General features: G+C 45.7%; 1 protein-coding gene across 1 annotated transcript; it reads left to right on the top strand.

The window, feature by feature from the left end:
- The first annotated feature begins 355 nt into the window (after positions 1-355).
- Positions 356-18,583, top strand: LOC140720821 (NACHT, LRR and PYD domains-containing protein 3-like). The gene is made up of 5 exons (XM_073035660.1): positions 356-529; positions 3,239-3,410; positions 3,509-3,574; positions 17,113-18,480; positions 18,573-18,583. The coding sequence occupies exons 1-5, from the start codon at positions 356-358 to the stop codon at positions 18,581-18,583; spliced, it is 1,791 nt and encodes a 596-aa protein (XP_072891761.1).
- The last annotated feature ends 5,810 nt before the right edge of the window (positions 18,584-24,393 follow it).

The raw sequence follows: 24,393 nt of genomic DNA, 5'->3' as shown, positions 1-24,393 counted from the left end.
GGATACACGTTGGTTAAGAGACCATTTCAGTATTGTGCACAAATCGAGAATGATGTGGAGGGTCTGTAGAGGGTGCAGACGAGTTTCACCACAAAAACCTGAGGTAACAGGTTTAAGTTTAGATGGTAAAGTTTAAAGGGGATTTAGGATGCATGTTTTCCACAGAGAGTGATCGGTGTCTGGAATGAGCTGCCGAGGGAGAGACTGGAAACAGATACTCAGCAGCGTCTGGGAGGCGTTTGAACTCATGAGTAGGCCGGGAACGGAGGGATATTGACTGTGTTCCTGAAGATGGGATTGGTTTAAATTGGCATCGTGTCTGCATCCGCATGGTACATCTACTATTTTATGTTCTATGACAGATCTGAACTCCGCCATCTCTGCCTGCCTGACAAATTGTGACGAACACCAGCTGTTCCAGTTGACGAGATTCTACATGGAGCGACTGGAGCAGGCGATTGAGGAGGGTGTGGAGGGAGTCAGCTTCATGTTAACACATGGTCGTCATTTTAATGACCGGGAGTATCACGTAAGTGGAATGGACATACACTGAGTGTAGATTCTACTGAATCAATCACAGACCAACAGAACCGGTGTAACGGCACCTCTGGGCTATGAAAATCCTGTAATGCTTGTGGTGAACATCAAGAAAAGAGTTTTCATCTGCGGAAACCCTGAACTTTTATTAACCAATACAAGCCTCTCTCCAGTTTTCTGATCACATTCATTTATAGACAGATTAGGATACAGGCAATGATTGAGAGGTGAATTTAGTGATGTGACACTTGACGGACATTGCAAGTGGACAGAGAACCACTCTACACCACTCAGTCTGACATCACATCATGTTCCCAATGTTCGACATTAATGGCCATTCACCAATCTGTGTTCTCCTGATGACCGACGGGTTTCCCACAAATCAAATATATAGTGACATATTTCTCAGCTCATTCTCAGTCTACCTTCAACCCTATTTTCAACTCAGGCAACACTGACTATCGTCTCTCATTTGAACTGCTGACCCTTTCTTTATCAATATCCCAACATGCCTCATGTTTCTGTTACCATCTGTTCCTTGTGACTTCCAATTTGAGTTTGTAATTACCACAGCATATACTGTTAACATGGGAAGTGCAACGTTAGTGCCACTGAAAATATTCTAAACATCTACAGCTAACATAGAATTACAAAGAAACAGCTTTCCAATGGTCCTCGTGCTACTGGAGTGCATTCACCTACTGCCACCCAGAATGAATATTAGTGAAGAGCCAGACACCATACCAAACACTATATTCCACGTGAGGCAGCTTACAATTTCAGTCCAAACTTCTTACTCAACATTCCCACCAGTCGGCTTTGGTCTGTCACACGTGCACAATAGTCCTGCGTTTGCTGGCTGCTCCTCACTGCCAGTTCCCAGCTGTTGGCTTTGGTCTGTCACACACGCACAATAGTCCTGAGTTTGCTGGCTGCTCCTCACTGCCAGTTTCCAGCTGTTGACTGGCACTGGACCCCTCATGGAGCCTGGCAGTGAAGTGTGAAGCTGCTGCGGTTCACCAGGGATTACCCTGGCGAAAATCAACAGTGACCCGGCCATAGTTTCACCTAGTCATAGTCATCAAACCCTACAGTACAGCAACAGGCCCTCCTGCCCATCTAGTCCGCACTGACCTATTATCTGCTTAGTCCCATTGAACTGAACCCGGATTGGTGACGTCCATAACTCCCCCATTAAATGAACTAATCCAAACTGATCTTAAATAATCAACTCGAATGTACATCGACTAATTAAGATGGCAGCACGTTCCGCGCTCTTCAGCAACCTCTGAGTGAACAAGTTCCCCCTCATATTGCCTTTCACCTGTCATCATTACCCTATGATCTCTAATTCCAGTCCCACCCAACCTCAGTAATAAATGCATTTTCGCAATAACTCTCTGTATACCTTTTATAAACGTGTATATCTCTGTCACATCTCTCATGGTCCTCCTACACTCTATGGAATAATGTCCTAACCTATTCACACTTCCTCTATATCTCAGATCCTCAACTCCTGGTAACAATCTGTATTTTATTCTGCATTCGTTCAATCTTATTGATATCCTTCCGGGAGGTAGGTGTACACATTGCTTCAAATTAGCCTCTGCAACATCAACTTCGACGTAATATCCCAACTTCTGTATTCAATATTTTGATTTATGAAGCCCCATGTCCGAAAAGCTTTACAACGTCATCTACCTTCGACAACACTTTCAAGAAATTTTGGATCTGTATCACTTTGCAGGATCTCATCACACTTCCTACTCTTGTCATTGGTACCAACGTGGACCAAGACCTGCTCATCCTGCCCTTAAGAAACTTTCAGAGTCGATACGAGATATTACTGACCTTGGCAACACACCATCCAAAAATCCTGTTCTCGTAAATAGAATCTCCAGTCTGTTCTCCTGACATTGAACTCCCCCTGTCAGTGCAGATCAGCAATTCTCATCCCTTCTGAGTCACAAAGCCAAACTCAGAGCCAGAGGCATAATCACCGTGGCTTTCCTCTGCGAGACCATACCCCGAAACAGAAATCCGTACACCAGTTACAAGGAGTTTCCTGTAGTGGCTACCTGTTCCCTTCCCCCTCCTGACAGTCACCCAGTTTCCTGTGTTCTGCGCCTTGGGTATAGCTCCCTCCCTGTAAAGTCTGTCAGTCAACCTCTCAGTCTCCCGAGTGATCCCGGGCTTATCCAGCTCCAGCTCCAATTCCTCAGCACAGTCTGTAAGAAGCTGCAGCTGGATGAAATTCCTGAAGGTGCAGTTGTCAGGGACACTGGAGGTCTCCCTGACTTGCCGCACCCTGTAGGAAGAGCATCCCACTATGCTGCCTGGCATTCCCACTGTTCTAACAGTGAAACAGAGAAGGGAAATATTACCCAAGATCTACCTAAATCCTCCGCCTCTCCTCACTGAACCCTCTCTGACACAAAGCCTCAATAACCTACTCTATCTCTGGCTCACTCACACTATGTCTGCTCCTTTTAAACCTTGCCAAGTGGATAAGTACCCCGTAATCTGTGGCGTTCAGAAAGTCATCACTGGCCACGCTAACTTCTTTTAAATTCTTTTTCCTGCTACGAACAATTGCTGTCAGTGATCTGTGATGAGCAGAATGTGCTGGGTCAGTCCATGTTCAGGGTAGATTTGTACCCATCCCTCCGCTCCTCAATATATTCCCCATTGTTCATTACAGAGCGTGACTGACCTCGCGGAGAAGGGAAAACGAGCGGGCGCTTCCAAACTCCTCCTGGATCTGGTGATGGAGAAGGGCTCCGGGGCCCGGAGGGAGATGTGGGAATCCTTTGTGAAACTACATCACCATTTACCGAAGCTGAGCAGAATATTGAAGGAAATACGGGAACGAGGTACGGTGAACAGTACACTGTGTGTTACAGATGTAAATGCTGATTAATTTACAGTATTACACAGAACAGACTTAATGCAGGTTAATCTGTTTGAACAGGTGACGGCCAGTTCGCCTACATGGAGACTGAGCGGGGTTTATCTGAAGTGCCCGAGCATCTGAAAGGTAACTGATGGACTGGAAAGCTCAAAGCCTTTATTTCACTCTGAGAGTCTGAATACGTCTCTTTAGAGGCCTGTTTCGAGACTGTCAGAGTCTGGGAGACAGGTTTTTGTTGTTATTTTACACTGAGAGTCTGAATACGTCTCTTTAGAGGCCTGTTTAGAGATGGTCAGAGTCTGGGAGACTGGTTTTTGTTGTTATTTCACTCTGAGAGTCTGAATACGTCTCTTTAGAGGCCTGTTTAGAGACTGTCAGAGTCTGGGAGACAGGTTTTTGTTGTTATTTCACTCTGAGAGTCTGAATACGTCTCTTTAGAGGCCTGTTTAGAGACTGTCAGAGTCTGGGAGACAGGTTTTTGTTGTTATTTCACTCTGAGAGTCTGAATACGTCTCTTTAGAGGCCTGTTTAGAGACTGTCAGAGTCTGGGAGACTGGTTTTTGTTGTTATTTCACTCTGAGAGTCTGAATACGTCTCTTTAGAGGCCTGTTTAGAGACTGTCAGAGTCTTGGAGACAGGTTTTTGTTGTTATTTCACTCTGAGAGTCTGAATACGTCTCTTTAGAGGCCTTTTTAGAGACTGACAGAGTCTGGGGGACTGGTTTTTGTTGTTATTTCACTCTGAGAATCTGAATATGTCTCTTTAGAGGCCTGTTTAGAGACGGTCAGGGTCTGGGAGACAGGTTTTTGTTGTTATTTCACTCTGAGAGTCTGAATACGTCTCTTTAGAGGCCTGTTTAGAGACTGTCAGAGTCTGGGAGACAGGTTTTTGCTGTTATTTCACTCTGAGAGTCTGAATACGTCTCTTTAGAGGCCTGTTTAGAGACTGTCAGAGTCTGGGAGACAGGTTTTTGCTGTTATTTCACTCTGAGAGTCTGAATACGTCTCTTTAGAGGCCTGTTTAGAGACTGTCAGAGTCTGGGAGACAGGGTTTTGTTGTTATTTCACACTGAGAGTCTGAATACGTCTCTTTAGAGGCCTGTTTCGAGACGGTCAGAGTCTGGGAGACAGGTTTTTGTTGTTATTTCACTCTGAGAGTCTGAATACGTCTCTTTAGAGGCCTGTTTAGAGACTGTCAGAGTCTGGGAGACAGGTTTTTGCTGTTATTTCACTCTGAGAGTCTGAATACGTCTCTTTAGAGGCCTGTTTAGAGACTGTCAGAGTCTGGGAGAGAGGTTTTTGTTGTTATTTCACTCTGAGAGTCTGAATACGTCTCTTTAGAGGCCTGTTTAGAGACGGTCAGAGTCTGGGAGACAGGTTTTTGTTGTTATTTCACTCTGAGAGTCTGAATACGTCTCTTTAGAGGCCTGTTTAGAGACTGTCAGAGTCTGGGAGACAGGTTTTTGTTGTTATTTCACTCTGAGAGTCTGAATATGTCTCTTTAGAGGCCTGTTTAGAGACGGTCAGAGTCTGGGAGACAGGTTTTTGTTGTTATTTCACTCTGAGAGTCTGAATACGTCTCTTTAGAGGCCTGTTTAGAGACGGTCAGAGTCTGGGAGACAGGTTTTTGTTGTTATTTCACTCTGAGAGTCTGAATACATCTCTTTAGAGGCCTGTTTAGAGACTGTCAGAGTCTGGGAGACAGGTTTTTGTTGTTATTTCACACTGAGAGTCTGAATACGTCTCTTTAGAGGCCTGTTTCGAGATGGTCAGAGTCTGGGAGACAGGTATTTGTTGTTATTTCACTCTGAGAGTCTGAATACGTCTCTTTAGAGGCCTGTTTAGAGACTGTCAGAGTCTGGGAGACAGGTTTGTGCTGTTATTTCACTCTGAGAGTCTGAATACGTCTCTTTAGAGGCCTGTTTAGAGACTGTCAGAGTCTGGGAGACAGGTTTTTGTTGTTATTTCACTCTGAGAGTCTGAATACGTCTCTTTAGAGGCCTGTTTAGAGACTGTCAGAGTCTGGGAGACAGGTTTTTGCTGTTATTTCACTCTGAGAGTCTGAATACGTCTCTTTAGAGGCCTGTTTAGAGACTGTCAGAGTCTGGGAGACAGGTTTTTGCTGTTATTTCACTCAGAGAGTCTGAATACGTCTCTTTAGAGGCCTGTTTAGAGACTGTCAGAGTCTGGGAGACAGGGTTTTGCTGTTATTTCACTCTGAGAGTCTGAATACGTCTCTTTAGAGGCCTGTTTAGAGACTGTCAGAGTCTGGGAGACAGGCTTTTGTTGTTATTTCACTTGAGAGTCTGAATACGTCTCTTTAGAGGCCTGTTTAGAGACTGTCAGAGTCTGGGAGACAGGTTTTTGTTGTTATTTCACTCTGAGAGTCTGAATACGTCTCTTTAGAGACCTGTTTAGAGACTGTCAGAGTCTGGGAGACAGGTTTTTGTTGTTATTTCACTCTGAGAGTCTGAATACGTCTCTTTAGAGGCCTGTTTCGAGACTGTCAGAGTATGGGAGACAGGTTTTTGCTGTTATTTCACTCTGAGAGTCTGAATACGTCTCTTTAGAGGCCTGTTTAGAGACTGTCAGAGTCTGGGAGACAGGGTTTTGTTGTTATTTCACACTGAGAGTCTGAATACGTCTCTTTAGAGGCCTGTTTCGAGACGGTCAGAGTCTGGGAGACAGGTTTTTGTTGTTATTTCACTCTGAGAGTCTGAATACGTCTCTTTAGAGGCCTGTTTAGAGACTGTCAGAGTCTGGGAGACAGGTTTTTGCTGTTATTTCACTCTGAGAGACTGAATACGTCTCTTTAGAGGCCTGTTTAGAGACTGTCAGAGTCTGGGAGACAGGTTTTTGTTGTTATTTCACTCTGAGAGTCTGAATACGTCTCTTTAGAGGCCTGTTTAGAGACGGTCAGAGTCTGGGAGACAGGTTTTTGTTGTTATTTCACTCTGAGAGTCTGAATACGTCTCTTTAGAGGCCTGTTTAGAGACTGTCAGAGTCTGGGAGACAGGTTTTTGTTGTTATTTCACTCTGAGAGTCTGAATACGTCTCTTTAGAGGCCTGTTTAGAGACGGTCAGAGTCTGGGAGACAGGTTTTTGTTGTTATTTCACTCTGAGAGTCTGAATACGTCTCTTTAGAGGCCTGTTTAGAGACGGTCAGAGTCTGGGAGACAGGTTTTTGTTGTTATTTCACTCTGAGAGTCTGAATACGTCTCTTTAGAGGCCTGTTTAGAGACTGTCAGAGTCTGGGAGACAGGTTTTTGTTGTTATTTCACACTGAGAGTCTGAATACGTCTCTTTAGAGGCCTGTTTCGAGATGGTCAGAGTCTGGGAGACAGGTTTTTGTTGTTATTTCACTCTGAGAGTCTGAATACGTCTCTTTAGAGGCCTGTTTAGAGACTGTCAGAGTCTGGGAGACAGGTTTGTGCTGTTATTTCACTCTGAGTGTCTGAATACGTCTCTTTAGAGGCCTGTTTAGAGACTGTCAGAGTCTGGGAGACAGGTTTTTGTTGTTATTTCACTCTGAGAGTCTGAATACGTCTCTTTAGAGGCCTGTTTAGAGACTGTCAGAGTCTGGGAGACAGGTTTTTGCTGTTATTTCACTCTGAGAGTCTGAATACGTCTCTTTAGAGGCCTGTTTAGAGACTGTCAGAGTCTGGGAGAAAGGTTTTTGCTGTTATTTCACTCTGAGAGTCTGAAAACGTCTCTTTAGAGGCCTGTTTAGAGACTGTCAGAGTCTGGGAGACAGGTTTTTGTTGTTATTTCACGCTGAGAGTCTGAATACGTCTCTTTAGAGGCCTGTTTAGAGACTGTCAGAGTCTGGGAGACAGGTGTTTGCTGTTATTTCACTCAGAGAGTCTGAATACGTCTCTTTAGAGGCCTGTTTAGAGACTGTCAGAGTCTGGGAGACAGGTTTTTGTTGTTATTTCACTCTGAGAGTCTGAATACGTCTCTTTAGAGACCTGTTTAGAGACTGTCAGAGTCTGGGAGACAGGTTTTTGTTGTTATTTCACACTGAGAGTCTGAATACGTCTCTTTAGAGGCCTGTTTAGAGACTGTCAGACTCTGGGAGACAGGTTTTTGTTGTTATTTCACTCTGAGAGTCTGAATACGTCTCTTTAGAGACCTGTTTAGAGACTGTCAGAGTCTGGGAGACAGGTTTTTGTTGTTATTTCACTCTGAGAGTCTGAATACGTCTCTTTAGAGGCCTGTTTAGAGACTGTCAGAGTCTGGGAGACAGGTTTTTGTTGTTATTTCACTCTGAGAGTCTGAATACGTCTCTTTAGAGACCTGTTTAGAGACTGTCAGAGTCTGGGAGACAGGTTTTTGTTGTTATTTCACTCTGAGAGTCTGAATACGTCTCTTTAGAGGCCTGTTTCGAGACTGTCAGAGTATGGGAGACAGGTTTTTGCTGTTATTTCACTCTGAGAGTCTGAATACGTCTCTTTAGAGGCCTGTTTAGAGACTGTCAGAGTCTGGGAGACAGGGTTTTGTTGTTATTTCACACTGAGAGTCTGAATACGTCTCTTTAGAGGCCTGTTTCGAGACGGTCAGAGTCTGGGAGACAGGTTTTTGTTGTTATTTCACTCTGAGAGTCTGAATACGTCTCTTTAGAGGCCTGTTTAGAGACTGTCAGAGTCTGGGAGACAGGTTTTTGCTGTTATTTCACTCTGAGAGACTGAATACGTCTCTTTAGAGGCCTGTTTAGAGACTGTCAGAGTCTGGGAGACAGGTTTTTGTTGTTATTTCACTCTGAGAGTCTGAATACGTCTCTTTAGAGGCCTGTTTAGAGACGGTCAGAGTCTGGGAGACAGGTTTTTGTTGTTATTTCACTCTGAGAGTCTGAATACGTCTCTTTAGAGGCCTGTTTAGAGACTGTCAGAGTCTGGGAGACAGGTTTTTGTTGTTATTTCACTCTGAGAGTCTGAATACGTCTCTTTAGAGGCCTGTTTAGAGACGGTCAGAGTCTGGGAGACAGGTTTTTGTTGTTATTTCACTCTGAGAGTCTGAATACGTCTCTTTAGAGGCCTGTTTAGAGACGGTCAGAGTCTGGGAGACAGGTTTTTGTTGTTATTTCACTCTGAGAGTCTGAATACGTCTCTTTAGAGGCCTGTTTAGAGACTGTCAGAGTCTGGGAGACAGGTTTTTGTTGTTATTTCACACTGAGAGTCTGAATACGTCTCTTTAGAGGCCTGTTTAGAGACTGTCAGACTCTGGGAGACAGGTTTTTGTTGTTATTTCACTCTGAGAGTCTGAATACGTCTCTTTAGAGGCCTGTTTCGAGATGGTCAGAGTCTGGGAGACAGGTTTTTGTTGTTATTTCACTCTGAGAGTCTGAATACGTCTCTTTAGAGGCCTGTTTAGAGACTGTCAGAGTCTGGGAGACAGGTTTTTGTTGTTATTTCACTCTGAGAGTCTGAATACGTCTCTTTAGAGGCCTGTTTCGAGATGGTCAGAGTCTGGGAGACAGGTTTTTGCTGTTATTTCACTCTGAGAGTCTGAATACGTCTCTTTAGAGGCCTGTTTAGAGACTGTCAGAGTCTGGGAGACAGGTTTTTGTTGTTATTTCACTCTGAGAGTCTGAATACGTCTCTTTAGAGGCCTGTTTAGAGACTGTCAGAGTCTGCGAGCCAGGCTTTTGTTGTTATTTCACTCTGAGAGTCTGAATACGTCTCTTTAGAGGCCTGTTTCGAGATGGTCAGAGTCTGGGAGACAGGTTTTTGCTGTTATTTCACTCTGAGAGTCTGAATACGTCTCTTTAGAGGCCTGTTTAGAGACTGTCAGAGTATGGGAGACAGGTTTTTGCTGTTATTTCACTCTGAGAGTCTGAATACGTCTCTTTAGAGGCCTGTTTAGAGACTGTCAGAGTCTGGGAGACAGGTTTTTGTTGTTATTTCACTCTGAGAGTCTGAATACGTCTCTTTAGAGGCCTGTTTCGAGACTGTCAGAGTATGGGAGACAGGTTTTTGCTGTTATTTCACTCTGAGAGTCTGAAGACGTCTCTTTAGAGGCCTGTTTAGTGACTGTCAGAGTCTGGGAGACAGGTTTTTGTTGTTATTTCACTCTGAGAGTCTGAATACGTCTCTTTAGAGGCCTGTTTAGAGACTGTCAGAGTCTGGGAGACAGGTTTTTGTTGTTATTTCACTCTGAGAGTCTGAATACGTCTCTTTAGAGGCCTGTTTAGAGACTGTCAGAGTCTGGGAGACAGGTTTTTGTTGTTATTTCACTCTGAGAGTCTGAATACGTCTCTTTAGAGGCCTGTTTAGAGACTATCAGAGTCTGGGAGACAGGTTTTTGCTGTTATTTCACTCAGAGAGTCTGAATACGTCTCTTTAGAGGCCTGTTTAGAGACTGTCAGAGTCTGGGAGACAGGTTTTTGCTGTTATTTCACTCTGAGAGTCTGAATACGTCTCTTTAGAGGCCTGTTTCGAGACGGTCAGAGTCTGGGAGACAGGTTTTTGTTGTTATTTCACTCTGAGAGTCTGAATACGTCTCTTTAGAGGCCTGTTTAGAGACTGTCAGAGTCTGGGAGACAGGTTTTTGTTGTTATTTCACACTGAGAGTCTGAATACGTGACTTTAGAGGCCTGTTTAGAGACTGTCAGACTCTGGGAGACAGGTTTTTGTTGTTATTTCACTCTGAGAGTCTGAATACGTCTCTTTAGAGGCCTGTTTAGAGACGGTCAGACTCTGGGAGACAGGTTTTTGTTGTTATATCACTCTGAGAGTCTGAATACGTCTCTTTAGAGGCCTGTTTAGAGACTGTCAGAGTCTGGGAGCCAGGCTTTTGTTGTTATTTCACTCTGAGAGTCTGAATACGTCTCTTTAGAGGCCTGTTTCGAGACGGTCAGAGTCTGGGAGACAGGTTTTTGTTGTTATTTCACTCTGAGAGTCTGAATACGTCTCTTTAGAGGCCTGTTTAGAGACTGTCAGAGTCTGGGAGACTGGTTTTTGTTGTTATTTCACTCTGAGAGTCTGAATACGTCTCTTTAGAGGCCTGTTTAGAGACTGTCAGAGTCTGGGAGACAGGCTTTTGTTGTTATTTCACTCTGAGAGTCTGAATACGTCTCTTTAGAGGCCTGTTTAGAGACGGTCAGAGTCTGGGAGACAGGTTTTTGTTGTTATTTCACTCTGAGAGTCTGAATACGTCTCTTTAGAGGCCTGTTTAGAGACTGTCAGAGTCTGGGAGACAGGTTTTTGCTGTTATTTCACTCTGAGAGTCTGAATACGTCTCTTTAGAGGCCTGTTTAGAGACTGTCAGAGTCTGGGAGACAGGTTTTTGTTGTTATTTCACTCTGAGAGTCTGAATACGTCTCTTTAGAGGCCTGTTTAGAGACTGTCAGAGTCTGGGAGACAGGTTTTTGCTGTTATTTCACTCTGAGAGTCTGAATACGTCTCTTTAGAGGCCTGTTTAGAGACTGTCAGAGTCTGGGAGCCAGGCTTTTGTTGTTATTTCACTCTGAGAGTCTGAATACGTCTCTTTAGAGGCCTGTTTAGAGACGGTCAGAGTCTGGGAGACAGGTTTTTGTTGTTATTTCACTCTGAGAGTCTGAATACGTCTCTTTAGAGGCCTGTTTAGAGACTGTCAGAGTCTGCGAGCCAGGCTTTTGTTGTTATTTCACTCTGAGAGTCTGAATACGTCTCTTTAGAGGCCTGTTTCGAGATGGTCAGAGTCTGGGAGACAGGTTTTTGTTGTTATTTCACTCTGAGAGTCTGAATACGTCTCTTTAGAGGCCTGTTTCGAGACGGTCAGAGTCTGCGAGACAGGTTTTTGTTGTTATTTCACTCTGAGAGTCTGAATACGTCTCTTTAGAGGCCTGTTTCGAGACGGTCAGAGTCTGGGAGACAGGCTTTTGTTGTTATTTCACTCTGAGAGTCTGAATACATCTCTTTAGAGGCCTGTTTAGAGACTGTCAGAGTCTGGGAGACAGGTTTTTGTTGTTATTTCACGCTGAGAGTCTGAATACGTCTCTTTAGAGGCCTGTTTAGAGACTGTCAGAGTCTGGGAGACAGGTTTTTGCTGTTATTTCACTCAGAGAGTCTGAATACGTCTCTTTAGAGGCCTGTTTAGAGACTGTCAGAGTCTGGGAGACAGGTTTTTGTTGTTATTTCACTCTGAGAGTCTGAATACGTCTCTTTAGAGGCCTGTTTCGAGACTGTCAGAGTATGGGAGACAGGTTTTTGCTGTTATTTCACTCTGAGAGTCTGAAGACGTCTCTTTAGAGGCCTGTTTAGAGACTGTCAGAGTCTGGGAGACAGGTTTTTGTTGTTATTTCACTCTGAGAGTCTGAATACGTCTCTTTAGAGGCCTGTTTAGAGACTGTCAGAGTCTGGGAGACAGGTTTTTGTTGTTATTTCACTCTGAGAGTCTGAATACGTCTCTTTAGAGGCCTGTTTAGAGACTGTCAGAGTCTGGGAGACAGGTTTTTGTTGTTATTTCACTCTGAGAGTCTGAATACGTCTCTTTAGAGGCCTGTTTAGAGACTATCAGAGTCTGGGAGACAGGTTTTTGCTGTTATTTCACTCAGAGAGTCTGAATACGTCTCTTTAGAGGCCTGTTTAGAGACTGTCAGAGTCTGGGAGACAGGTTTTTGCTGTTATTTCACTCTGAGAGTCTGAATACGTCTCTTTAGAGGCCTGTTTAGAGACTGTCAGAGTCTGGGAGACAGGTTTTTGCTGTTATTTCACTCTGAGAGTCTGAATACGTCTGTTTAGAGGCCTGTTTAGAGACTGTCAGAGTCTGGGAGACAGGGTTTTTGTTGTTATTTCACTCTGAGAGTCTGAATACGTCTCTTTAGAGGCCTGTTTAGAGACTGTCAGAGTCTGGGAGACAGGTTTTTGTTGTTATTTCACTCTGAGAGTCTGAATACGTCTCTTTAGAGGCCTGTTTCGAGACTGTCGGAGTATGGGAGACAGGTTTTTGTTGTTATTTCACTCTGAGAGTCTGAATACGTCTCTTTAGAGGCCTGTTTAGAGACTGTCGGAGTCTGGGAGACAGGTTTTTGCTGTTATTTCACTCTGAGAGTCTGAATACGTCTCTTTAGAGGCCTGTTTCGAGACGGTCAGAGTCTGGGAGACAGGTTTTTGTTGTTATTTCACTCTGAGAGTCTGAATACGTCTCTTTAGAGGCCTGTTTAGTGACGGTCAGAGTCTGGGAGACAGGTTTTTGTTGTTATTTCACTCTGAGAGTCTGAATACGTCTCTTTAGAGGCCTGTTTAGAGACTGTCAGAGTCTGGGAGCCAGGCTTTTGTTGTTATTTCACTCTGAGAGTCTGAATACGTCTCTTTAGAGGCCTGTTTAGAGACTGTCAGAGTCTGGGAGACAGGTTTTTGTTGCTGTGGCTGGAGGACAGGAAGCAATTTGCATTTGCCACAACACCCGGCACCTTCCCGGTCTCGGGATCTGTACCCGGAGACCTCTGTGAGTTTGATTAACAGACATTCCTGTCGGCCTCTGTCCTGTTGCAATCGCTGTACCTACCTCTCCACCTATCTTTGTATCATCCACAAACTTTGCCACAAATACATTTATTCCATCATCTAAATCATTGACAAACAATCTGAAAAGCCGCGGTCCCATTACTGATCCCTGCGGAGCACACCAGTCATTGGCAGCCAATCAGAAAAAGGCCCCTTTTATTCCCACTCGCTGCCTGCTGCCTGTCAGCAATTCCGCTCCACGGGCCAGTATCTTTCCTGTGACGTCATAGATTTTTATCTGGTTAAGCAGGTTCGTGTGCGGCACCTTATCAAATGCTTTCTGAAAATCCAAGTAAATGGCATCCAATGACTCTCCTTTGTCCAGCCTGCTTCTTACTTCCACCATGAAATCTAAAAGAACCATTGCTAACTTATTTTGTCATTAGTCTCAAGTACCTCGAAACCTCAACCTTAATTAAAGACTCCAACTCTTTTCAATCACCGAGTTTTAGCTATCTGGACTATAATTTTCCTTCTTTTGCCTTTCCCCCTTTTAAAGACTAGAGCGACAATAGCAATTTTCCAGTCCTCCGGGACCATGCCTGAATCAAGTGATTCTTCAAAGATCATGACCAATCCAACCGTCATCACTTCAGCAACCTCTCTCGGATCTCTGGGATGCAGTCCATCTGGCCCAGGTGACGGTGCACCTTAAGGGCTTTCAGTATACCAAGAACTTTTTTCTTTTGTAATAGCAATGGCACTCTCTCCTACTGCCTGTCACTCGCAGACCACTGCATGCTGCTAGCATCTTCCATAGTGAAGATATATGCAAAGTACACATTAAGTTATTCTGACATTTGTTTGTCCACTATTACTATCACACCAACATCATTTTCCAGTGTTCCAGTATCAACTCTCACCTCCCTTTTACTCTTCATATAACTGAAAAAAGTGTTTATTATCCTGTTTTATATTATTGGCTTTTCTGCCCTCACATTTCATCTTTTCCCTTCTTATCGCTTTTTTAGTTGCCTTTTGTTGGATTTTAAAAGTTTTCTATTCATCCAACTTTCCCTCACTTTTGTTATCTTGCATGGCCTTTCCTCGGCTTTTATGCAATCCTTAACTTCCTTTGTCAACCATGTTTGCCGACACGTGACACTTGAGAACTTCTTCCTCCGTGGGCCGTATCTATTCTGCAACTTGTGACCTATTCCCCGAAGCTTCAACCATTTCTGCTCTGCCGTCATCTCCACTGGTATCCTTCACCAATCTACCTGGGAAAGCTTCCCTCCCATGCCTCTGTAATTCACTTTATTCCAAAGCGATACTGATACCATAAGTTATGCTTCTCCAATCTACCTGGGAAAGCTTCCCTCTCGTGCCTCTGTAATTCACTTTATTCCATAGTGATACTGATACCATAAGTTATGCTTCTCCCTCTCAAACTGCAGAATGAATTCACTCATATTATGATCACTACCAGTTGAGGGCTCTTTTACATTAAGCTCCCTTATAAGATCCGAGCTATTACATAACACCCAATCAAAGACAGAATTTTCCTGAGTAGTTTCAAAAAAACTAGTTTGTTTGATTTTCGAATTCCCCGTGCAAATTGAATTATGTCATCACCTTGATGACACGCCTTTCCCAGCTCCCTTTGCAATCTCAACCCCACACCTTCGCTGCTATTTGCAGGCCAATATAAGATTCCCATAAAGCTTTTTTTAACCCCTGTAGCTTCTTATCTCCACCCACAAAGATTCAACATTCTCTAACCCGATGTAACCTCTTTAACAAGATGTGATTCCATCTTGAACCAACACAGCCACACCACCACCGCCTATGCCTTCCTGCCAGTCCTTTCGATAAGACGTAAATCTTTTAACGTTAAGCTCCAAGCTATGGTCTTCTTTCAACCACGACATGGTGATGCCCACAACACCATACCGACCAATCTCTAATTGCGCCAAAAGTTCGTCCACCTTATTCTGAATGTTGCATACATTTACATGCAATGTGTTCAGTTCTCCATCTCCCCCCTTTTGAATGTTGTGGATGTGGTACAATTGAACAGTTTGCTCTGTCTGTATGTGAACCCAGTCATTGGCTTGTCCTTCCTCACATTCATGTTAAACCCATCATCTACTTGTAAAACTGCTGTTTCATCCACAGCTCTATCGTCCTAGTTCCAGTCCCCCGGCCAAAACACTCCCAACAGCTCCAGTAAATCTGCCCGCAAGAATATTGGTCCTCATCGTCCTAGTTCCAGTCCCCCGGCCAAAACACTCCCAACAGCTCCAGTAAATCTGCCCGCAAGAATATTGGTCCTCATCGTCCTAGTTCCAGTCCCCTGGCCAAAACACTCCCAACAGCTCCAGTAAATCTGCCCGCAAGAATATTGGTCCTCATCGTCCTAGTTCCAGTCCCCCGGCCAAAACACTCCCAACAGCTCCAGTAAATCTGCCCGCAAGAATATTGGTCCTCATCGTCCTAGTTCCAGTCCCCCGGCCAAAACACTCCCAACAGCTCCAGTAAATCTGCCCGGAAGAATATTGGTCCTCATCGTCCTAGTTCCAGTCCCCCGGCCAAAACACTCCCAACAGCTCCAGTAAATCTGCCCGGAAGAATATTGGTCCTCATCGTCCTAGTTCCAGTCCCCCGGCCAAAACACTCCCAACAGCTCCAGTAAATCTGCCCGCAAGAATATTGGTCCTCATCGTCCTAGTTCCAGTCCCCCGGCCAAAACACTCCCAACAGCTCCAGTAAATCTGCCCGCAAGAATATTGGTCCTCATCGTCCTAGTTCCAGTCCCCCGGCCAAAACACTCCCAACAGCTCCAGTAAATCTGCCCGGAAGAATATTGGTCCTCATCGTCCTAGTTCCAGTCCCCCGGCCAAAACACTCCCAACAGCTCCAGTAAATCTGCCTGGAAGAATATTGGTCCTCATCGTCCTAGTTCCAGTCCCCCGGCCAAAACACTCCCAACAGCTCCAGTAAATCTGCCCGGAAGAATATTGGTCCTCATCGTCCTAGTTCCAGTCCCCCGGCCAAAACACTCCCAACAGCTCCAGTAAATCTGCCCGGAAGAATATTGGTCCTCATCGTCCTAGTTCCAGTCCCCCGGCCAAAACACTCCCAACAGCTCCAGTAAATCTGCCCGCAAGAATATTGGTCCTCATCGGATTCACGTTCAACCCGTGCCTTTTGTACAGGTCCTACCTGCCCCGGAAGTGGTCCCAATTATCCAGAAATCTGAATCCCTGCCCCCTGCTCCAAATGCTCTGCCACACATTTCTCTGCCACCTCATTCTATTCCTATTGCCACTGTCGGGTGGCACAGGCAGCAATCCTGAGGTCACTACTTTTGAGGTCCTGTTCCTCAGCTTCTTTCCTAACCCCCTGTGTTCGGTTTTCCAGACCTCCTCCCTTTGCTTTTCCTATGTCGTTGTTACCAATGTTTGTCACGACTTCTGGCTGTTCAACCGCCCTTCTCAGGATATTGTGAACGCATCCAGAAACATTTCGGACAATGACACCCGAGAGGCAAAGTACCATCGGTGTCCACAGAATCGCCTACCTGTCCTCCTGACTTTAGAGTTTCCTATTCCCGCTGCCATCCTCTTCGGCTTCCTGCTCTTCCACACATCATCGGGGAATTGCCTGGGTTCATGGACCAGCTCCTCGGAGAATAAGAGACTGTAGACCAGTGTAGGGTGTGTCACATTGTGACTGGCTCAGCCTGGAAAAGGAAACAAGTTTTGTTCCTTTTCTGTGGCTCAGTACTGACAGCTTCATCCTAAAGGAGTGTCAAGAACATGGGGTCCATTGTGAGAGAAGTAAAAGTCAGTAGAGTAAGTAAATGCCCCCCTCAGCCCCCACTGTTACCCTCTGCAGGGTTGAACAGTTCAGCAGAAGCTGAGCACTGAAAGCAGTGAAACCACCCGCTCCACACAACACTCTCCTCTCCAGAATCACGTGTGCACTTGGTGCTCGCTGGAACACCGGGGAATCTGCAAACTACCAACAGAGGGGAGAGTGGAGACTTTAACAGCGAATCTGAATCAGATCAGAACTGTTTCTGGGCCATCGTTCACTTTTAGACACTCTAATCTCTGATCTCCCAATTTCACCCAAACAGTGTCTTTAACGAGTAGTTTTTTTATTAAATAAAATATGTTGTGAGCTCCATGTTCATCAGATCAGGCACTGACAACCTATTTCTGTCCGTCATAAGATGTTCGAAGGAAACACAAGGAGACTCTGCGGGCAGAAACTGAAAAACTGAGAGTGAACACGATCCTGATGAGGGAAAAGGTGAAGGTTTTCCAGCTGGTTGATCGATACGCTGAGCTCACGGTCATTTCTACTGTTCGAGATCGGAGACTGGTGGAACATGAGCTGCTGGCAAGAGGCAGAGACCACGAGGAGTGGAGACAGAAACATCTCCACGGAGAGCTGGAAAAACTCCGGACTGATCAGTTATTCAAGAAGAGCTTTCTTCAAAAATTGGAAAGATATTTCTTTGGAAACAAATCCGGGATGTCCGCAGCAGTGGCCGGAGTCCCGGGGATCGGGAAAACAACAATGGTACAAAAGATTGTTTACGACTGGGCCACGGGGAAGATATACCAACAATTCCAGTTTGTCTTCAGTTTCAAATTCCGGGATTTAAACACCATTAACTGCAGAATAAACCTGAAAGAACTGATTCTGCATCATTACCCCTACTTTGGGAATATCCTGGGAGAGATCTGGAAACAGACAGAGGGACTGCTGTTCGTATTCGATGGTTTGGATGAATTCAAGCACAAAATCGATTTTGCTGACAGTCGGAGAGATACAGAACCCAAGCACCAGTGCCCAGATCCCGAGTGGTGGTGTGAGGTTTCTGACATTGTGTACAGTTTAATCCAGGGCAAGCTGCTCCCAGGGTGTTCAGTGCTGGTGACCACCCGTCCCACTGCGTTACATTTATTGGAAAAGGCGGGTATCAGTGTCTGGGCTGAAATCCTGGGATTTGTTGGTGAGGAACGGAAGGAATATTTCATCAGGTATTTTGAAGATCAGACAGTGGCGGAAGCTGTTTTCAAACACGTGAAGGAGAACGAGATCCTGTACACCATGAGCTACAACCCCTCCTACTGCTGGATCCTCGCTCTGGCACTGGGCCCCTTCTTCACACAAAGAGTCAGGGACCCACAGCGAGTTCCCAAGACCATCACCCAACTGTACTCCTACTATATTTACAACATCCTGAAAAACCACGGCCGTGAGATTGAGAGCCCCCGTGATGTGTTACTCAGGGTTGGTCAGATGGCCTTCAGAGGGGTGTTTGATAGGAAGATTGTGTTTACAGATGGAGATTTGATCAATTACACTCTGCAGCCTTCCCAGTTCCTGTCCGGGTTCCTGATGGAACTTTTGGAGAGAGAGGATTCAGCCCGGTGTGTGGTGTATACATTCCCACACCTCACCATCCAAGAGTTTGTAGCTGCAGTCGCACAATTCCTGAATCCACATCCCGGGGATATCTTGAAATTCCTCACTGAAGCCCACAACATGACAGATGGGCGATTTGAGGTATTTCTCCGTTTCTTTGCTGGTCTCTCCAACCCAATGACAGCTCGGCACCTGGAGGAGTTTCTGGGTCCATTTCCTCATGAAACAACCTGCCGGGTGATTGACTGGGTGAAGGAGGAGGTTAAACGCTGGAGTGGAAACACGGGGAGTGAAGCTGGTAAAAGGAGCCGCCTGAACACATTGCACTACCTGTTTGAGTCTCAGAATCGTGGACTGGCTCAGGCCGCACTGGGATCAGTGGAAACACTTTCATTCAGTGGAATGACACTGACCCCAATTGACTGCGCGGTCCTGTCTCATGTCATCGGACTCTGTGATACAATAAAACACCTCGACCTGGAGAACTGCGACATTCAGTGTGAAGGAATCCAGCGGCTGGGACCCGGGCTGCCCAAGTGCCAGGAGTTGAGGTAACTTGATTTATCTCTCACTCTGAACTGTGAAACTGTCTCATTGTGTTGTTTCAAAGCAAAGGAATTTCGGTAAATTTGTAGTAAATCAGATTGTGAAGAATTGTGACAAATGCCCACGGGGATCAGTCAGTAATTCCCCCAGGACGGGAGGGTTCTGTGGTTCCTTGTGAAGGGATGTTGGAGACTTCATCAGATCAGTGAACAATGGCCATTGGTTCAATGGTAGTAAATCACAGGAATGGCCGTGCTTCTCACTGCCTGTGACACGTCCATTGACAATGTTCCTTCTCACTTTTACTGACACCCAGACCAACACAGACTGCAGCAGGTGGGTCAGAGATTCACACCTCCTTCCCGGTGAGGGACAAGAGACTGTCAGCAGACTGTCCCAGTGAGAAGGAAAGAAATACCATTGTGAGATTGTCCTCCCACTGCCATTCCCCGTGTGTGACTTCGCTCACTTTCAAAGAGCATTTCCTCTGGGTCTCTGTTCAGACCCAACACACACACACACAAAAAATTTCTGCATCCTCTCGTCTTGTAGGATTATCGGTTACCCTTGGAATCCTCCTGTGGGACATCTCATCCCAATTCCTCTTCCATTCTTTGGAATCTCGCCCCCATCCCCATTCCTCCTGTGGGATCTCTATTACTCTTTCCTCATCCTCCTGTGGGATGTCTTTTCCACACAACCCCCCCCCCCCCTTCCTGTGAGATCTCTCTTCCCCATCCCCCTTCCCCGTGTGGGATCTCTCCTCCCCATCCCTCTTCCTCCTGTGGGATCTCTCTTCCCCATCTCCCTTTCACCTATGAGATCGCTCTTCCAAATCCCCCTTCCTTCTATGGATTTCTCTTCCCCATCCCTTCCTGCTGTTGAAACTCGCTTCCCCATACCCCTTCCTCCTGTGGGATCTCTCTCCCCCATGGACTTCTTCCTGTCGGATCTCTCTTTGGCATGCCCCATTGTCCTGTGGAATTTCTCTTCCACCTTCCCCCTTCCTCCTGTGAGATTTCTCTTCCCAATCCCACATCCTCCTGTGGGAACTCTCTTCCACATCCCTCCTCCTCCTGGCCGATCTCTCAATCCATTCCCCCTTCATCCTGTTTAATCTCTCTCTATATCCCCTTCCTCCTGTGGGCTCTCTTCCCCATCCCCCTTCCTCCTGTGGGATTTCTCTTCCCCATCCCCCTTCCTCCTTTGGGATCTCTCTTCCCCATCCCACCTTCGCCTGTGGGAACTCTCTTCCCCATAGAATCATAAAATCATAGAACACTACAGCACAGAAAACAAGCCATTCGGTCCTTCTAGTCTGTACCAAAACCTTATTCCGCTAGTCCCATTGAGCTGGACCCAGTCCATAACCCTCCAGTCCTCTCCCATCCATGTATCTATCCAACTTATTCTTAAAGCTTAAGAGTGAGTCCACATTTTCCATATCAGATGGCAGCTCGTTCCACACTCTCACCACCCTCTGAGTGAAGAAGTTCCTCCTAATGCTCCCCCTAAACCTTTCCCCTTTCACACTGAAGACATGTCTTCTCATTTTTATCTCTCCTAATCTATGCCTATTCGCATTTACCCTGTCTATACCCTCATAATTTTGTAAACCTCTATCAAATCTCCCCTCATTCTTCTACGCTCCAAGGAATAAAGTCCTAACCTGTTCAATTTTTCCTTGTAACTCAACTCCTGAAGACCAAGCAACATCCTAGTAAATCTTCTCTGCACTTTTTCAAACTTACTGATATCCTTCCTATAGTTAGGTGATCAGAACTGCACACAATACTCCAAATTTGGCCTCACCAATGTCTTATACAACCTCACCATAATATTCCAACTCCTATACTCAATACTTTGATTTATGAATGACAGGATGCCAAAAGCCTTCTTTACAACACTGTCTACCTGTGACGCCACTTTCAGGGACTTGCGTATCTAAAACCCAGATCCCTCTGTTCCTCCACACTCTTCAGTGCCCTACCGTTATTGTGTATGTTGTACCTTGATTTGTCCTTCCAAAATGGAACACCTCACACTTGTCTGCATTAAATTCCATCTGCCATTTTCTGGCCCATTTTTCCAGTTTGTCCAGATCCCTCTGCAAGCTTTGAAAGCCTTCCCTGCTGTCCACAACACCTCCATCTTAGTGCCATCCACAAACCTGCTGATCCAATTTATCAAATTATCATCTACATCATTGATATAGACAACAAACAACAATGGTCCCAGCACAGATCCCTGAGACACACCACTAGTCACAGGTCTCCGTCTGAGAAGCAATCATCCACTACCACTCTCTGTCTTCTCCCACCCAGCCAATTCAAATCCAGTTTACAATATCTCCATGGATACCTAGTGTCTGGACCTTTAGAACTAACCTCTTATGTGGGACCTTCTCAAAGGCCTTACAAAAGTTCATGCAGACAACATCCACAGCCTTTCCTTCATATGCATTCTTGGTAACCTCCTCGAAAAACACTACAAGATTCATTAAACATGATCTACCACATACAAAGCCATGCTCACTATCTTTAATCAGCCCTTGGCTGTCAAAATCCTTGTATATCCGATCTCTCAGAACACCTTCCAATAATTTACCTACTACTGATGTCAGGCTCACTGGCCTGTAATTACCTGGTGTACTTTTGGAGCCTTTTTCAAACAACGGAACAACATGAGCTACCCTCCAATCCTCCGGCACTGTACCCGTGGCTGAGGACATTTTAAATATTTCTGCCAGGGCCCCTGCAATTTCTACACTAGTCTCTCTCGAGGTCAGAGAAAATATCATGTCAGGCCCAGAGATTTATCTACCTTTATAAGGCAGCAAGCAACTCCTCTTTAATCTCTATATGTTCCATAACACTACTGTTTGTTTGCCTTAATTCCATATCCGCTATGTCAGTTTCCTGAGTAAACACTGACGCAAAAAACTGTTTAAGATCTCTCCCATCTCGTGAGGCTCCACACATAGACGACCACTCTGATCTTCTAGGGGACCAATTTTGTCCTTTACTATCCTTTTACTCTTAATATACTTGTAGAAACCCTTTGGGTTTACCTTCACATTATCTGCCAAAGCAACCTCATGTCTTCTTTTTGCCTTCCTGATTTCCTTCCTTAGTATTCCCTTACATTTTCTATACTCTTCAAGTACCTCATTTGTCCCTTGTTGCCTGTACCTGCTAAACACCTACTTAACCAGATCACCAATATCACTTGTAAACCAAGGTTCCCTATCCATGTTAACTTTGCCTTTAATGCTGGCAGGAACATGCAAACTCTGCACTCTCAAAATTTCACCCTTGAAGGCGTTCCACTTACTAAACACATCCTTGCCAGAAAAAAACTTAACCCAATCCACTCTTCCCATATCCTCTCTCTTTTCCACAAAATTGGTCCTTCTCCAATTCAGTACCTTAACTGGTGGATGAGTCCTATCCTTATCCATAACTATCTTGAAATTAATGACATTATGGTCACTGGACCCAAAATGTTCGCTTACACATACTTCTGTCACCTGACCTGTCTGATTCCCTAATAGGGGATCAGGTACTGCACACTCTCTCTCATTGGTACCTCAATATATTGATTTAGAAAACTTTCCTGAACACATTTGACAAACTCCACGCCATCTAACCCTTTCTCAGAGTGGGCGTCCCCGTCAATATGTGGAAAGTTAAAATCCCCTACGATTACAACTTTCTGTTTCTTACATTGGTCTGCTATCTCTCTACAGATTTGCTCCTCCAATTCTCGCTGCCTATTGGGTGGTCTATAATACAACCCTATTTGTGTGGTCACACCTTTCCCGTTCCTCAGCTCCACCCATATGGCCTCTATAGACGAGCCCTCTGGGCAGTCCCGTCTACGCACAGCTGTGATATTCTCCCTGACTGGTAATGCCACTTCTCCCCCTTTCATCCCTCCGCCCCATCACCTCTGAAACAACGGAAACTCAGAACATGAAGCTGCCAGTCCTGCCCCTCTTGCAAACCAAGTCTTACTAATAGCAATAATGTTGATATCATTATCGTGCCAATCCACGCACTAAACTCATCTGCCTTACCTACAATACTCCTTGCATCAAAATAGATGTACCTGAGAACATTTCTATCACATACAAACCATTGATATCTGTCTATACAAGCAGTCCTCGCATGACCCTTATCCTCCTCCACTTCACTATCTGCTCTAACACTCTGCTTCCCCTGCCCCTGCCAACTAGTTTAAAACCCCCGGAGCAGAACTTACTAACCTACCGGCAAGGATGTTAGTCCCCTCCAGTTCAGGTGCAAACTGTCCAATTCGAACTGGTCACACTTCCCCTGGAAGAAAGCCCAATTGTCCAGAAACATGAACCCCACCCTCATGCACCATCCCCTCAGCCACGTATTTAGCTGCATTATCTTCCTATTTCTAGTCTCACTAGCACGTGGTACGGGGAGCAATCCACCTGTGGGATCTCATTTTCCCATCCCCCTTTCATCCTCTGGGCTCTCTGTTCCCACTCAACCTTCCTTCCAACTGTTGGATCTCTCCTCAGCATCCACCTTCCTTCTGTGGGATCTCTCATCCCCATCCCCTTTCCTTCTGTGGGATCTCCCTTCCTTCTGTGGGATCTCCCTTCCCCATCCACCTTCCTCCTGTGGGATCCCTCTTCCCCATCCCCCTTCCTTCTGTGGGATCTACCTTCCCCATTCCGTCCTGCTGTGGGATCTCTCATCCCCATCCCCCTTCCTGCCGTGGGATCTCTCTTCCCCATACAGCTACCTCCTGTGGGATCTCTCTCCCCCATCGACTTCTTCCTGTCGGATCTCTCTTTGGCATGCCCCATTGTCCTGTGGAATTTCACTTCCCCAACCCCCTTCCTCCTGTGAGATTTCTCTTCCCAATCCCACATCCTCCTGTGGGAACTCTCTTCCACATCCCTCCACCTCCTGGCCAATCTCTCAACCCCTTCCCGCTTCATCCTGTTTAATCTCTCTCTATATCCCCTTCCTCCTGTGGGATCTCTCTTCCCCATCCCCCTTCCTCCTGTGGGATCTCTTCCCCATCCCCCTTCCTCCTGTGGGATCTCTCTTCCCCATCCCCCTTCCTCCTGTGGGATCTCTCTTCCCCATCCCCCTTCCTCCTGTGGGATCTGTCTTCCCCATGCCTCATCCTGCTTGTGGGATCTCTCTTCCACACTCCCATGCCGCCTGTGGGATCTCCCTTCCCCATCCCTCTTCCTGCTGTGAGATCTCTCTACCCATCTCCCTTCCTGCTGTGGGCTCTCTGTTCCCTATACACCTTCCTCCTGTGGGATCTCTCATCACCAGCTCCCTTCCTCCTGATGAATCTCTCTTCCCCATCCCCATTCCTACAGTGGAATCTCTCTTCTCCACCCCCCATGCTCCTGTGGGATCTCTCTTCCGCATCCCCTTTCACCCTCTGGGGCCTCTGTTCCCATCCCACTTCCATCTGTTGGATCTGTCTTCCCCAACTCCCTTCCTCCTGTGGGATTTAAACTCCCCACCCC

The sequence above is a fragment of the Hemitrygon akajei genome, unplaced genomic scaffold, assembly GCF_048418815.1.
Source record: "Hemitrygon akajei unplaced genomic scaffold, sHemAka1.3 Scf000047, whole genome shotgun sequence".
Lineage (NCBI taxonomy): Eukaryota > Metazoa > Chordata > Chondrichthyes > Myliobatiformes > Dasyatidae > Hemitrygon > Hemitrygon akajei.
The sequence above is the reverse complement of the archived record's forward strand: the minus strand, read 5'-3'. Positions and strand labels throughout refer to the sequence as shown.

Bases quoted from the DNA above. Each gene is read 5' to 3' on its own strand.
- LOC140720821 (XM_073035660.1), top strand. From the start codon at position 356: ATGACAGATCTGAACTCCGCCATCTCTGCCTGCCTGACAAATTGTGAC. The intron at 3,411-3,508 runs GTACGGTGAACA...CTGTTTGAACAG, and splicing joins GAAGGAAATACGGGAACGAG to GTGACGGCCAGTTCGCCTAC. The intron at 3,575-17,112 runs GTAACTGATGGA...GTCCGTCATAAG, and splicing joins AGTGCCCGAGCATCTGAAAG to ATGTTCGAAGGAAACACAAG.